Genomic DNA, 14115 nt, shown 5'->3' with positions numbered 1-14115 from the left:
CATTATTTGCTCACCTATTTTCCAAAGACATTTCCATGAGTGTGTTAGGACTATAATACATGTACATGTAAGTCATTTTATGTGCTTTATTAATATACTTACTAACATTGCAAAACATAAATTGATTTATGATGATGATGAATATAGCAATATGAATCACAATATGGAAATAATAGAAAATAATATATCCTCTAAGTGTTAAACTAAAAATCAATGACCATACTCACTTTCTAAACAATTTTTTCCCATGAAGTTGTTAGGACAGATACAAAGACCAGACTTGTCATCACAGACTCCACCGTTATAGCAGTTATCACAGATACCATAGCATTCAGGTGAACCCCACTTACCAGCAGGACATTCTAATATCATACACAAAAGAGACAAATAGAAAGAACAAGATAAACAGATAACTAGCCGAGACCATGGAAAGTTCCATTGCCTCGTTGAAAACAAGTAAGTATGTCAAAGTATGTTTTGTTATTAAGGTAATTTCAAATCATTCTATTTAAAAGTGATTAGAAATAAAGCAAAGATTACCCCTGACAATAAGTCGGAATATGCCTCCTCTGTTCTGACTTCTCTCGCCATCATAGTAGATCTCATAAAACCCTTGGTCTGACATCTGGATTGGGTTTGGGAAGCTGATATTGGTCTGTCCCTCAAATTGTGTAAGAACATCACCACCATCTTTCCTCCATGTAATCACATTGCCACTATCATCAGGTTGGTCTCGATTAGTCATTGAGATCACCACTCCTGTGTCATTCACATTGACTGTCTTCGTAAACACTCCACCACTTGGTATGAATTTAGCTGTTAACATGGACAACGACATGTAAAGACGAATTTAAAAATGCGATAAGAAATTGGGGCAAATTGTGATTATTATCTAAAGATTATTTATACTTGAGTTATGTTTTATGGATAACACACTATTCTCTATATTTGATACATTGTGTTTCAATATGGTGACCCCTTGAAGTGATCTCCAGCACACGTAAATATATTTTTTCATTCTATGGAGAATGACATTTTTTATATTGAATATTCTAGCAGCCATAGAATGCTTCCCTTTTTGCAAGCCCAGTTCATTGTCTTCTTTTGATTGCGCGATGAATATGATTTCCATATGATTATCAAAGTGTATATGTAACTGATATATTATTGTAAGGAATGCGAGTTGGAAAGAGGAACATCGTTGGAAGTTTTCTGATAACGACGCGAAACGAGTATGGTTCGTTCAGGGTTATCAAACATGAAAAGATAGAAAATAAGGGATATATTTCATCTACTCTAATAAAAGAAGCGCAAAAGAGATGTAACGATATATTTCTGGCGCGTATTTGTTTTTGCATTTATGTTTTTCATCTCCATTCATATTGCTCAGGAATTCTGGGCACTCTTACGATTCCCTGTAAAATCAGCATTATCTACATGATCTACATGATCTATAGGGTTTCCTATTAGGGTATACTACATCGCATTAGTGTGAGTGTATGGAGATAATTTATATCATTTATCCCATAAATTAGGCATTCAGCCATATTTTCCTAACTTGTGAATGTACACACCAAGAGCCTTTTTCAAAGTTCCAACTTTAATGTTAAGTTAATGGAAAATATGAAGAAAGTATATTGAAATGATGGAATCTACTTATCTTATTTATTCATTTATTTGTTTAAAAACAGGGAAGCCCATTCAACAATGTGTTGGTCTCCCATGGGGCCCTGTGACAATGTAATAAGCATAACATAACAATTATAACAATTCATCTACATAGCATCATCATAAGAGAGGCATAAAACAATTAGTAAGTAAATGTGAAGGAAATAAAGAAACATACAATTAACAATAAAAGTACAATAATTTAAAAAGCAGATGACGTGAAAGTAATAAGACGTGTATTGTTAGAATTACAATTAGACAAAATCTGTAAAATTACGAAAGTAAGCTGAAGTTGTGAGTCAAACAAAAACATCAGAATAGAGGGCATAATATTCATTATGTAAGTTAATGAGGTACAGCTTGAAAAAGAAGAATGCTTATGGGTCATGATTAGCTAATGCTTAATGCTTCTTCAAATGAAATTTAAATGATGCAAGGCTAATTTGAGATATTACTTCAGTTGGTAAATTGTAATATAGGGAAGGGCCGTCAAAGCATAATGCGTTTTTACGGTATTCTGTGCGACATTTAAGGAGTACTCGGTCGCCTCTTGCCGATTATCGGGTGTTAATTTGGTGAAATTCACCAAGTTGGAGAAAAAAACTTGCCAAAGTAGTCAGCAGATAAGTTGTTGATGCATTTATACATAAAGACACATCTGAAATATTTGACATGTTGATTAAATGGTAACCATTTTAACTCCGTAAACATTTCTTGAGAAGGAGTGTACATGTTGCAATTTAGAATAAGTCTCGCAGCCCGTTCTTAAGTTTAATGATTTTTTTGGTCTGCCTTTTTGAACGGTTTCCCCAAATCTCGCAGCAATAGCCCATTTGCGATTAAAAAATTATATAATAATTTTATAGTGTCATTGTCTATAAAAGGACGGATTCTTTTCATCATTGCCAGACCCGCAAATACTTTTTTTGCAAACAGAGTTAACATGATCATTCCACATAACGAACACGAACAAGGTACCTGAATTCGAGTGCTTGTTTCGTTAATTAGCTGCTATTTCGGCCTGAAAATCCCTCACTATATCTTCTTACCATCACTTCTCTGATAAAATGTAGTGACCCTTGTTACATCTAGACCAGCTTTGGCAGCCTCACAGTAGAAGGGACCAAAACCATCGGTATGCCAAGTATCCCCATGATCAGAGAACCGAACCAGCCATGTCTGTGGGTTATTAGGGTGAGTCCTTTTTGGTGGTGGTGGTAGATCTGTTGTTATGGGTGCAGATCGTCCAAATGACAACGAGGCATCCTCATCTGGTGCACTGCGGTAGCATTGGTACTGTACATTATTGGATGTCTCGATAGCTGTATATCCTACGGTCAAAACTGTGATATGGACCACTTCACCTGCATATGACCAACAATAATCGAATGTAGCTTAAAGGACAAGCCCAACACAGTGACATATCAAGTTGGTTTAAATAAAAAGCAAGCAAATCTGTCAAGCATAACACACCAAAAACTAATCAACATCGGATGTAAAAAATGAAAGTTATGACATTTTCAAGTTTCGCTTAATTATTTTCACACAGCAGCTGCACATCATGACCAGTATGCAAATGGAGGTACTGACGACGTCATTCACTGAGTATTTCTTTTGTATCTTATTAAATGAAATATTCAAATTTTCTTCTCGTTTTCATGTGAGACAGTTTTTATTCCCTCCTCCTAACATGTGGAATTACCAAAGATTTAACATTTTATGGTTCAATCGATTCGGTCCTTATTTTCAAACCTGTAAAAACTGAAATGTTTTCTGATTCAAACAATAATAAATAGGGACACCATCGACTCTCTTATTTGCATGTCACGGAGTTGTGCATATAAATGTTTTGTAAAAAATAATTAAAACTTTAAAATGTCAAAAAAATTATCATTTTACAACCGATTTTTATGAAGTTTCCATTATTCATTGCTCTTGTTTATTTTTCCCGAGTTGATTAAAATCAACCTTTTGAGCGGGTATCCAAGCTTATCGGAAAAAAAACTTAGCTTAGAATTATCAAATTGTGTTAAATGGATGACAGATAAAAAGCTTAGCTTACATGTTGGTAAGACTGAAAGTATTTTGTTTCGTTCGCGGGGTAAGTCTAAGCATACAGATGATTTCAATATATACTTTAACAATCAATTAATTAAGAGACAGAATTCCGTGAAGTATTTAGGCCTGATATTAAATAGTGATCTCTCATGTACATCTATGGTTGACTCTATTGTCAAAAAAGCTAATGCTCGCTTGAAATTTCTATACCGGTACCAAAATTGCATGAATACGAAATCCAGACGCATTTTAAGCTTTTCATTAATACAGTGTTTATTTAATTATGCTAATGCAGCATGGTACTGCAGTCTTGGAAAGGTTGATCAAAAAAAGTTTATAATTATTCAAAATAAGATTGTTAGATTTATTACTTGCTTACACCCAAGAACACATGTTGGGGAGAATGAAATCGAAAAAGCTGGCCTTCTTCGCATAGACTTGAGGTCGCAACAACTTATACTTCACCACGTTCATAAAATTTTCTATTCAAACGAATATCATTACATCTAATATTCACGGGCATGAAACAAGAAATAGTCTGTTTAACTTTGTGGTACATATGACAAAAGGTCAAATTGGCGACAGATTTTATTATAAAGGTATACATTTTTGGAATTCCCTCCCTAATAATGTTAAATCGGTTAAGACTTTTACACAATTTAAAAGAGTATTGAAACAACACTTAAAAAATGTCCCCACTCTTTAATGTTAAATATTCTTTCTAATTGCATGTGTATCGTGTAGTCTTATATATAACTATTTAGTTATGATTTATTTAAACAACTTGTTGTTTCATCATCTTTTGTTGTTTGCGTGAAAGTTTGATGTCAAACTTATTCGTACTTTTTCATATCTTAGAATTTACGATTCATGAATCTTGTAGTAGTTACGATGCATTTAGCGCTACTTAAAAAATGATTATTAGTATAATTTTCATATGTAACTTAGAAGTAATGATCGTTTACTCAACCTGTTTTACAATTACTTTAATCATATTTGTTGACTGCGTAAATATTTTTCATGACAAACTTATTTGTTTTTGTCTTTTTATATATTAAGTTTTACAATTCATCGTGTTAATTTAGTGGTCTAGACTTAATTGATGCAGTTTGTAGATTTCTATAGGTGTTTTTGTCATAGATGTACATTGTCTTCAATTACTGATGTAAGGACCCCATTGGAAATAAGCCATCTCGGCTTTCATGGGCAATCCTGTCAAGGTATACACTTCTGTTCATATTTTCTTGTACTTGTTCATAGTTACCTGACAAATAAAATCAATCAATCAATCTATCATGTATGTTGGAAACATGCATAAACGAATCGCGAATTTTTGTGGAATTTGAGAATTTAAACACCTGTAGAGAAAATGACATTGTTGAAGTTTGTTGATGTCGTCTAATTTTAACAATTTTAGGGAATGAAACAAATTTTTAGTATTTGCTAGTAGTATATTGTCGTCTGGAGAAATAATACGTACAATTTTATTTTGAAGGGAACATAATATTTTAAGATGGGTTTGGTATGTGTTAGCCCAGACCAAATTACAGTAATAAAAATAGGGCAAGATTAAAGAGCAATATAATGTACGCAATAAAGTTTAAGGCAAGTAAAAACTTAGGCGATGTATTATTCCAATATATTTTGCAACTTTGTTCTCAATTTCATTTATGTGATGTATCCGCTGTGTGCGCTATGAACGCCTAGCTTAGCCGGGTAATATAGGAGCGCCTTGAGCACCTAACAAGGTGGATATGTGCGCAATATACATGTATATACCCTATATTATTATTATTATTATTATCCATGTTAAATTACTATTAATGATAACGCCAAGAAACCTAATATTTTCAACTCTGGGAATAATTTGGTTGTTGAGCTTCACCACTACATGATTAAGATCAATATGCCATGTGGAGTTACGGAATACAATGTAATTTTGATATTCCTAAAGCCCCTTTCACAATTGACGTACGACCTGTTTACGACCACCTGCAACAGTTTTTTCTTGTTGTTGCACGATCGATCCCTTGGTGTCTTGCGAGCACTCGCAGTCGTTGTAGACGATCGCACAAACTCGAGGTGGTCGGAGGTGATCGTGACTGGTCGCATCTGAACTTTGAACATGTTCAAAATCCAAACGCGATCAAATACGATTGATTCACTCGCAACAGGTCGTACCATCGGTCGGGCGATCATCGTGTGAGTATTGTTCAACGTTGTACGACTTGGTGCGAGAGGTGGCACAACTAAGTATAGTCGCATTTAGTCGACTGGAGGTCGTACAACACTTGCACATGTGCTGGAGACCTACAGAGACCAGTCTTGCGACTGGGTGCGATAATATGAGACTGTTGCAAGACCGATCGAAATTACGGCTTACTACATTCCACTACCGTTGCATTCGCATGTATGCGACCGTTCAGCCCCTTTCACAATTGACGTCCGACCAGTTTACGACTGCCTGCAACAGTTTTTTCTTGTTGTTGCACGATCGATCTCTTGGTGTCTTGCGAGCACTCGCAGTCGTTGTAGACGGTCGCACGAACTCGAGGTGGTCGTGACTGGTCACATCTGAACTTTGAACATGTTCAAAATCCGAACGCGATCAAATACGATCGATTCACTCGCATCAGACCGTACCCGGGGTCGTACCATCGGTCGGGCGATCATCGTGCGAGTGTCGTTCAACGTTGTACGACTTGGTGCGAGAGGTGGCACAACTAAGTAGTCGCATTTACTTGACTGGAGGTCGTGCAAAACTTGCACATGTGCAAGCGACCTACATGTACAGAGACCTGTCTTGCGACTGGTTGCGATAATAATATGGGCCATAAGACTGTTGCAAGACCGATCGCAACGGCTTACAACATTGCACTACCGTTTCATTCGCATGTATGCGACCGTTCCACTCGCAATCCCTCGTGCAACACTCGCATGTGATCGCACGAGCACAATAAGAGTATATGCGACTTACTCGTGCATCGGGGTTTACTGGTTGTTTTGTTGTACGACAGCTGTTGCAACTGTGAAAGCCTCTGTGCGATCTTATGAGATGACTAGCGATTGATGCCTGTTGCAGCCTGTCGCACGACCAAAAGGTCGCAAATGGTCGTACGTCAATTGTGAAAGGGGCTTAAAGCCCCTTTCACAATTGACGTACGACCTGTTTACAACCACCTGCAACAGTTTTTTCTTGTTGTTGCACGATCGATCCCTTGGTGTCTTGCGAGCACTCGCAGTCGTTGTAGACGATCGCACAAACTCGAGGTGGTCGGAGGTGATCGTGACTGGTCGCATCTGAACTTTGAACATGTTCAAAATCCAAACGCTATCAAATACGATTGATTCACTCGCAACAGGTCGTACCATCGGTCGGGCGATCATCGTGTGAGTGTTGTTCAACGTTGTACGACTTGGTGCGAGAGGTGGCACAACTAAGTATAGTCGCATTTAGTCGACTGGAGGTCGTACAACACTTGCACATGTGCTGGAGACCTACAGAAACCAGTCTTGCGACTGGGTGCGATAATATGAGACTGTTGCAAGACCGATCGAAATTACGGCTTACTACATTCCACTACCGTTGCATTCGGATGTATGCGACCGTTCAGCCCCTTTCACAATTGACGTCCGACCAGTTTACGACCGCCTGCAACAGTTTTTTCTTGTTGTTGCACGATAGATCTCTTGGTGTCTTGCGAGCACTCGCAGTCGTTGTAGACGGTCGCACGAACTCGAGGTGGTCGTGACTGGTCACATCTGAACTTTGAACATGTTCAAAATCCGAACGCGATCAAATACGATCGATTCACTCGCATCAGGCCGTACCCGGGGTCGTACCATCGGTCGGGCGATCATCGTGCGAGTGTTGTTCAACGTTGTACGACTTGGTGCGAGAGGTGGTACAACTAAGAAGTCGCATTTACTTGACTGGAGGTCGTGCAACACTTGCACATGTGCAAGCGACCTACATGTACAGAGACCTGTCTTGCGACTGGTTGCGATAAAAATATGGGCCATAAGACTGTTGCAAGACCGATCGCAACGGCTTACAACATTGCACTACCGTTTCATTCGCATGTATGCGACCGTTCCGCTCGCAATCCCTCGTGCAACACTCGCATGTGATCGCACGAGCACAATAAGAGCATATGCGACTTACTCGTGCAACGGGGTTTACTGGTTGTTTTTGTTGTACGACAGCTGTTGCAACTGTGAAAGCCTCTGTGCGATCTTATGAGATGACTAGCGATTGATGCCTGTTGCAGCCTGTCGCACGACCAAAAGGTCGCAAATGGTCGTACGTCAATTGTGAAAGGGGCTTAACTGGGCACTAGACATTCTGAGCAGTTACAGGATAGGTTTCTAAACAGTCGTGCGGGCGCGAAGCGCGAGCTAAATTTTTTGATATTCCGACTTAAGAACTGGACATTCTAAGCACTTTTAGTAACCACGAACAAAGTTGTTTCTAACTGAATGATAAATTGATGCGAACACGAAGAGCGAACTGAAAATTTTAAATATTCACCCCTGAAAAGTGGACATTCTAAGCACTTTTTTGTTATTATGAACAAGATCGTAGTTAAAAACAATTAATTGGTGTGAGCGCGAAATGCGAGCTAATTTTTTTGGATATTTCGACCCGAAAACTTTACATTCTGAGTGCTTCATTATGAACAGGGTGGAATTTTATCAAGTGCGCAGCTAGAGCTGAATTTTCTTATATTCCGACCTAAGAACTTGATATTCTAAGCAATTTTCGTTACCGTGAACAAAGTGATTTTTAATGATATATTTTTGATATTTTCTATCTTCTAAGCACTTCATTTAACTATGAACAGGATGGATATATCTGAACAGTTATATATGAGCACGAAGCGCGAGCTGAAATTTTTGATATTCCGGCATAAGAACTGGATATTATAAGCGCTTTTTTGTAACCGTGAAGAAATTGGTTTCTAACTGATCAATTGACGCGAGCGCAAAGTTCGAGCTGAAAAATTTTGATATTTCAACCTGAAAAATAGACATTTATCTTAGATAACCAACTAACAAATTGATGCGAGCGCTACGCGCGAAATTGTTATTGTTATAATTATGTTACCTAAAACTTGTTCTCTAACTTTTCCTGTCCCTGGTCAGCCCATTCCGTCCTCAAAGATGGTGGAACTAAAAAAACGAATCAGTTGGAACAGCCCCGTGTGCCCGACAGTTTATCATTTTTTTCCGACAGTCTGCAGTCCAGTTTTTGTTTTCCCTTTCTCTTCAACTCTTTCTTCTTTTTCCCCTTCCCCTTTTTTCTCTATTTCCTTTTTCCTCTTTTATTTTTTCTTTTCCTTTTTTCGCTTCCTTTTTTTTGCTTGTGACTCGTCAGGGGGGGGGGGGGGTGGCGAGTCTGCCCCCTGCCCCCCTTAGGTACGCTAGTGGTTAACGGTAAGCCTGTTTGCACAAAACTATTTACAAACATTTGTTAGTTCAGTATTTACAGTTTCACACAAGTGATACATATTTTTATCAAAATAAACAAATTGGTATCGTGGGCGTACATGATAAAGGAAAGGATATTTGATGAACGTTAAATGTCATTAATTAATAAAATAAACAAAAGTGTGACCAGTAATGGCCGTTGAGGTACTCCACATTTAATTTTCCTAAATTCAGACTGAACGGAGTTATAAATGGTGCATTGTTTACGATTTGAGAGGTAACTAGAAAAAAAAAGGTCGAGGTACTTTTGATAAAAGTATATTATAATTAATTGTGTCAAACGCCTTTGTCAAGTCAATAAATATTCCTATTGCGAAAGAGTCGTGCTCAAAGGAGTCAATTTTGGTATTTGTCAATTCGAGAAGAGCTATTTCTGTTGGGCGGTCACTACGAAATCTGAATTGAGATTAAAAAAGAAACTTGTTATTTTCAAGAAATTCATAAGCCCTTTTATAAATAATATTTTCCAATATTTTAGAAAATATAGAAAGCACTGATATGGGCCTATAATTACCAATCTTCTCTTTGTCACCAGTTTTAAAAATTTGAGGAACTCGCGCAATTTTCCTTTTATCAGGAAATACCCCAGAGGTTTACGATAGATTGAATATATGACTTAAAGGTTCGCTAATTAATTCGATTACAAGCTTATCAATCTTGGGTGAGCATTCATCAAGACCCGGGGCTTTATCGTTATCGAAACGCATAACAACGTTACATATTTCACGTTGGCTTACCAGATTTAAAAACAAACATTTTGAATTTGGTTCAGATAGATAAGTTTTGAAATCTGTATTATTTTGAGGACTGATATTAGCTAACTTTGGACCTATTTCAACGAAAAAGCTATTAAAAGTATTTGCAATTTGGAACGGGTCTGACGATCAACCTTAATCACAAGCTATGGTGTTGGATGTTGATTTGCTTCTTTTATTTAATATTGATTTTATCATTTGCCACGTACAGTTTATATTGTTCTTATATTCTTTAAAATTAGATTTATGATAATGTTTTTTAGCCTGCCGTTTCAAATAGTTAACTTATTTAAGAGAGTCTTTGTATTTAATTTCGTTTCTAACTGTTGGTTTATGGATATATTTTTTTTTATATAGATTGTTTTTATGTCGAATAGATTGAAGCAAACCATCGGCCATCCAGCCTTTCAGCTTAATTTTCTTACTGTGTGTTTTTTATGGAAAATTGCTATTATACAATGTAGTAAATTTTGTTATGAATACGTCCTATGATTATAATATAATAATAATACAGGTATATTTACCCAGGGAAGCCGCTTCAGTTCCCAAAACTGTTCTCCCAGCGGGCCCTGCTATTATTATTACCCCGGCTTTAGCTGGGCTGCCTAGGCGCTCAAAGCATTCAAGGAATTTCTTCCTACCGGGTACCCATTCATCTCACCTGGGTTGAGTGCAGCACAGTGTGGATAAATTTCTTGCTGAAGGAAATTACGCCATGGCTGGGATTCGAACCCACGACCCTCTGTTTCAAAGTCCGAAGACTAATCCACTGGGCCACAACGCTCCACAATGATTGATTAGCATCCTGCATATAAAAAATTCATCCCAATTTGAATTTTCGATTTCGATTTTAAATTTTGCAATATTTTCTGCTGTAAAAGACCTACGGAGTACGTTATGATTTGTCGATTTAATCTAATTAATATTCATGTAAGTTACATGAAATATTGGTAAGTGATCTGACACGTCAGAGTATATCACTCCACCTTTAGTATCTAAGTCAAATTGATTTGTCAGAAAATTATCTAAAAGGGTTGCACTTGTCTTAGTAAATCTTGTGGGCCTGTGAATGATAGGGAGGAAAAATTACTGAAAAGACAGTTTACAAAGTTCTTACTTTGATAATTTGAGTTGTGTTTTAAAATATCTATATTTAATTCGCCCGTCAAAAATACCCTTTTATTTTCCCTGAAAAGGCGGATCAAAAGGCTATTAAACTCCTCATATAAATGATTTAATGTCCAACGATGGGGTTCTATACAAGGTTCCTACTATTATATATTTTTCCCTGAGCACTGCTCCAGTTCGACGATTAAAGAATCACATGTTACTTCGTTTAAATCAAAGGTCACTGCGTACTAAGAAATGTAAAGAATCATGGATATATATTCCAACTCCACCACCTCTGGAATATTTCCTATTATCTGATTATTGCAAACGAACGAGCATTTAGGTAAAAAAGCAAGGGGACTTTCGAATCTTAGCCAGGTTTCGGATATGGCAATTATATCAAATGTAAAATTCAAAGAGTTAAGACAGCTTGAAATGTCATCAAAAGAATTAAAAAGACTTCTAGCATTAAAGTGAATGCTTGAAAATTAACCGCTGCTCGGGACACCATTCTTCATAACAATATAGTAGTACCGAGAGTCACTTGAACTCTCAGTATAGGACTTAAAGTCTGGGTCAACATCGTCATTCAACTTAAATCGCTTTCGATAAGATAATAAAGTACCATCGATAAAAGTGTAAACTATTTTTTTTTAAGATTTCTACTTAAAGTATCATGAAATGTAGTATATGTCTTGGACCGAGTCGTAAAAATGACACCTTAACCTGAAAGGGAACATTACATGTATAATGACACGACATGCTACAGAGGGAAAGTCCAACCACATGTATGAAGCATGATAAATCTGAAATAGTTGTCATTGGTAAATAAAAACTGCAGGAAGGCAGATCCATGGGTGCGATGAGGTCATATTTCATTTTTAAAAGAAAAATTCTTATTGAAATGAGAAATAAAACCTGACATGAAAGTTTTCAAGGCGCATTCTAGCTTCAAGGAGCGGGTATAGACGCATCAAATATACCAAAGAACTACATGCATTTGTACATAAACCTTTCCAGATATATATTCTCTTTTAATAAATGGTTATGTACATGAATACAAATTAACATTAAAGGTATATACATGAACGTTTAAATCAGTGAAAACTCGAGCAACGTACCTTTTATCGATATCGAGAAACAACATAAAAATGACAAGCAATATATGAACACCTTTAGAGTATGAAGGGCTGCCATTTTAGAATAGATATATACTGTGTGTTGAATCAGCCTAGTCCATACATAACCACTCTTATAGAGGTTGTACTCTAAACAATGTGGCACATGAGGCTTATGCTTGTGGAGGGCAAAGAGTAAAGTCTGATTCCAAATAACATATTATTCCCCATTCATGAATGAAACTGATATTGATGTTTTCTCACTGGTGTTGAATTGTTATTGACTGATATGAATACAACTGATAAATCATTATGCATAATGGATGACTTCAACGTTGATCTGGTAGAAAATCCTAACGCTCTCTGTTTCCAAAACATACTCGATTATAATACTCTTTGTGGGACGATTAATAAGCCGACAAGAATAACTGACACATCATAAACACTTGATGATAATATTTTGTGAAAACTACGAAATGTTATTCTCAATCAGGTTTAATCTTAGTGAGATGTCTGATCATCTTCCAATCTTCTGCATGCTTTGTGATATTCATTCAAACAAATACGATAAGGCTAAACATATACTAAAGCGCAGTTTTACTGAAAGCAATGTTTCTAGCTTGAAGGATGTTTATCAGGAAGAGAACTCTCTGATGTATTTTAATGTCATTTGAACAGGCTTATGAATTAATTTTTTGTCATCATCATTTGGATAAAATTATTCTACTTGTTAAAATGAATAGTAAATGTTCAGGTAAACGTCCATGGATTACAAAAGGTATACTACACTCTATCAAAAGAAGAAATGACTTTATTATACAAAAGGAGTGTTAAAAAATCTTCTTAAGAATACGTTGACAAATACAAAGAATATCGAAATAAACTGACTTCTATTATACAGTCATCAGGGAATGTACACTTTATAGGCACATGCATGAGTCCACTCTTCAAATAGTGGACTCATGAATAAAATAGCGTATCTAGCCATGGTAACAGGCGTCAATTTGGCGCGCTGTGACAAAAGCGCGCATCAGCATTGGACATGTTTTATACACGCGCCAGATACGCACTAAATTAAGTGTAATTTATACAGGAAATCTGCATAAACCATGGATTCAACCGTTGGTTTTTAAAACCACCTTTGTGAATTCGGGCAAATTGAATTGCATATTGGTTGCAGAATTACACAAGTGTTTTTCTATCACATATTGATATATGAGAAAACACCATTAATGTCGAACTCCCGAAACTATCTAATTGGTGTCTAAGTAATATGTTCGTACTGAATGTTAATAAGACAAATCATATACATTTTAAAGTCAGGAAGTCATGTGCTGACCATGATTTAAGATTGAAACTTGACAATGATTTGTTGAAAAGAAAGACGTCTACTATGTTCCATAGGGTCTACAGTAATGATCAACTTACCTGAAATGATCACTTGAAACACATCAGGAAATGAATTTCTCGAATTATAGGTAAACTGTATAAAATTAAATAGCTTGTACCTGATAAAATACCATTTACATTTTGTAAAATACTCTTATTCTAGCTTATGTGTCATATTGCAATATTCAAGGCAACATCAAGGAGTGTCACAAACAAGATTCTTCTACTGCAAAAGAAAGCAGTTCGTATTTGTAATACCGTAACCATGCCCTTATGGAAAAAACACAGTGTTAGCACACTGTACAACAGTGTGTACCACAATGCAATTTGTGACACATGTGTAATAAATGTGTGCAATATATGTTTTTGGACGTGTGGTAACAGTGTGTAACACATGGCGTAACACAGTGTCGAACACAGGGTTTCACCACTTTGTGGTTAATTACCCATATTTTCCCCGATCGGCCGCTCAAAGTTTATTTTTATTTGTAGGGGAAGTCCTAACAGTCACTTCTTAGCAGTTTATT

The 14115-nt window shown here is 36.5% G+C and overlaps 1 protein-coding gene across 1 annotated transcript in view; it reads right to left on the bottom strand.

Moving 5' to 3' along the window:
- Positions 1-12323, bottom strand: part of LOC129271731 (angiopoietin-1 receptor-like) — a 33622-nt gene extending 21299 nt beyond the window's left edge. The window contains exons 1-4 of the mRNA XM_064106665.1: positions 12203-12323; positions 2718-3032; positions 541-816; positions 228-362 (exon numbers count right to left, since the gene is read on the bottom strand). Of these exons, the coding sequence (XP_063962735.1) occupies positions 228-362; positions 541-816; positions 2718-3032; positions 12203-12278 (802 nt within the window). The 5' untranslated portion in view covers positions 12279-12323. The remainder of the gene's footprint in view (positions 1-227; positions 363-540; positions 817-2717; positions 3033-12202) is intronic.
- Positions 12324-14115: the final 1792 nt, after the last annotated feature.

This window comes from Lytechinus pictus, chromosome 11 (assembly GCF_037042905.1).
Source record: "Lytechinus pictus isolate F3 Inbred chromosome 11, Lp3.0, whole genome shotgun sequence".
Taxonomy (NCBI): Eukaryota; Metazoa; Echinodermata; class Echinoidea; order Temnopleuroida; family Toxopneustidae; genus Lytechinus; species Lytechinus pictus.
This window is presented reverse-complemented; position numbering and strand designations above follow the sequence as displayed.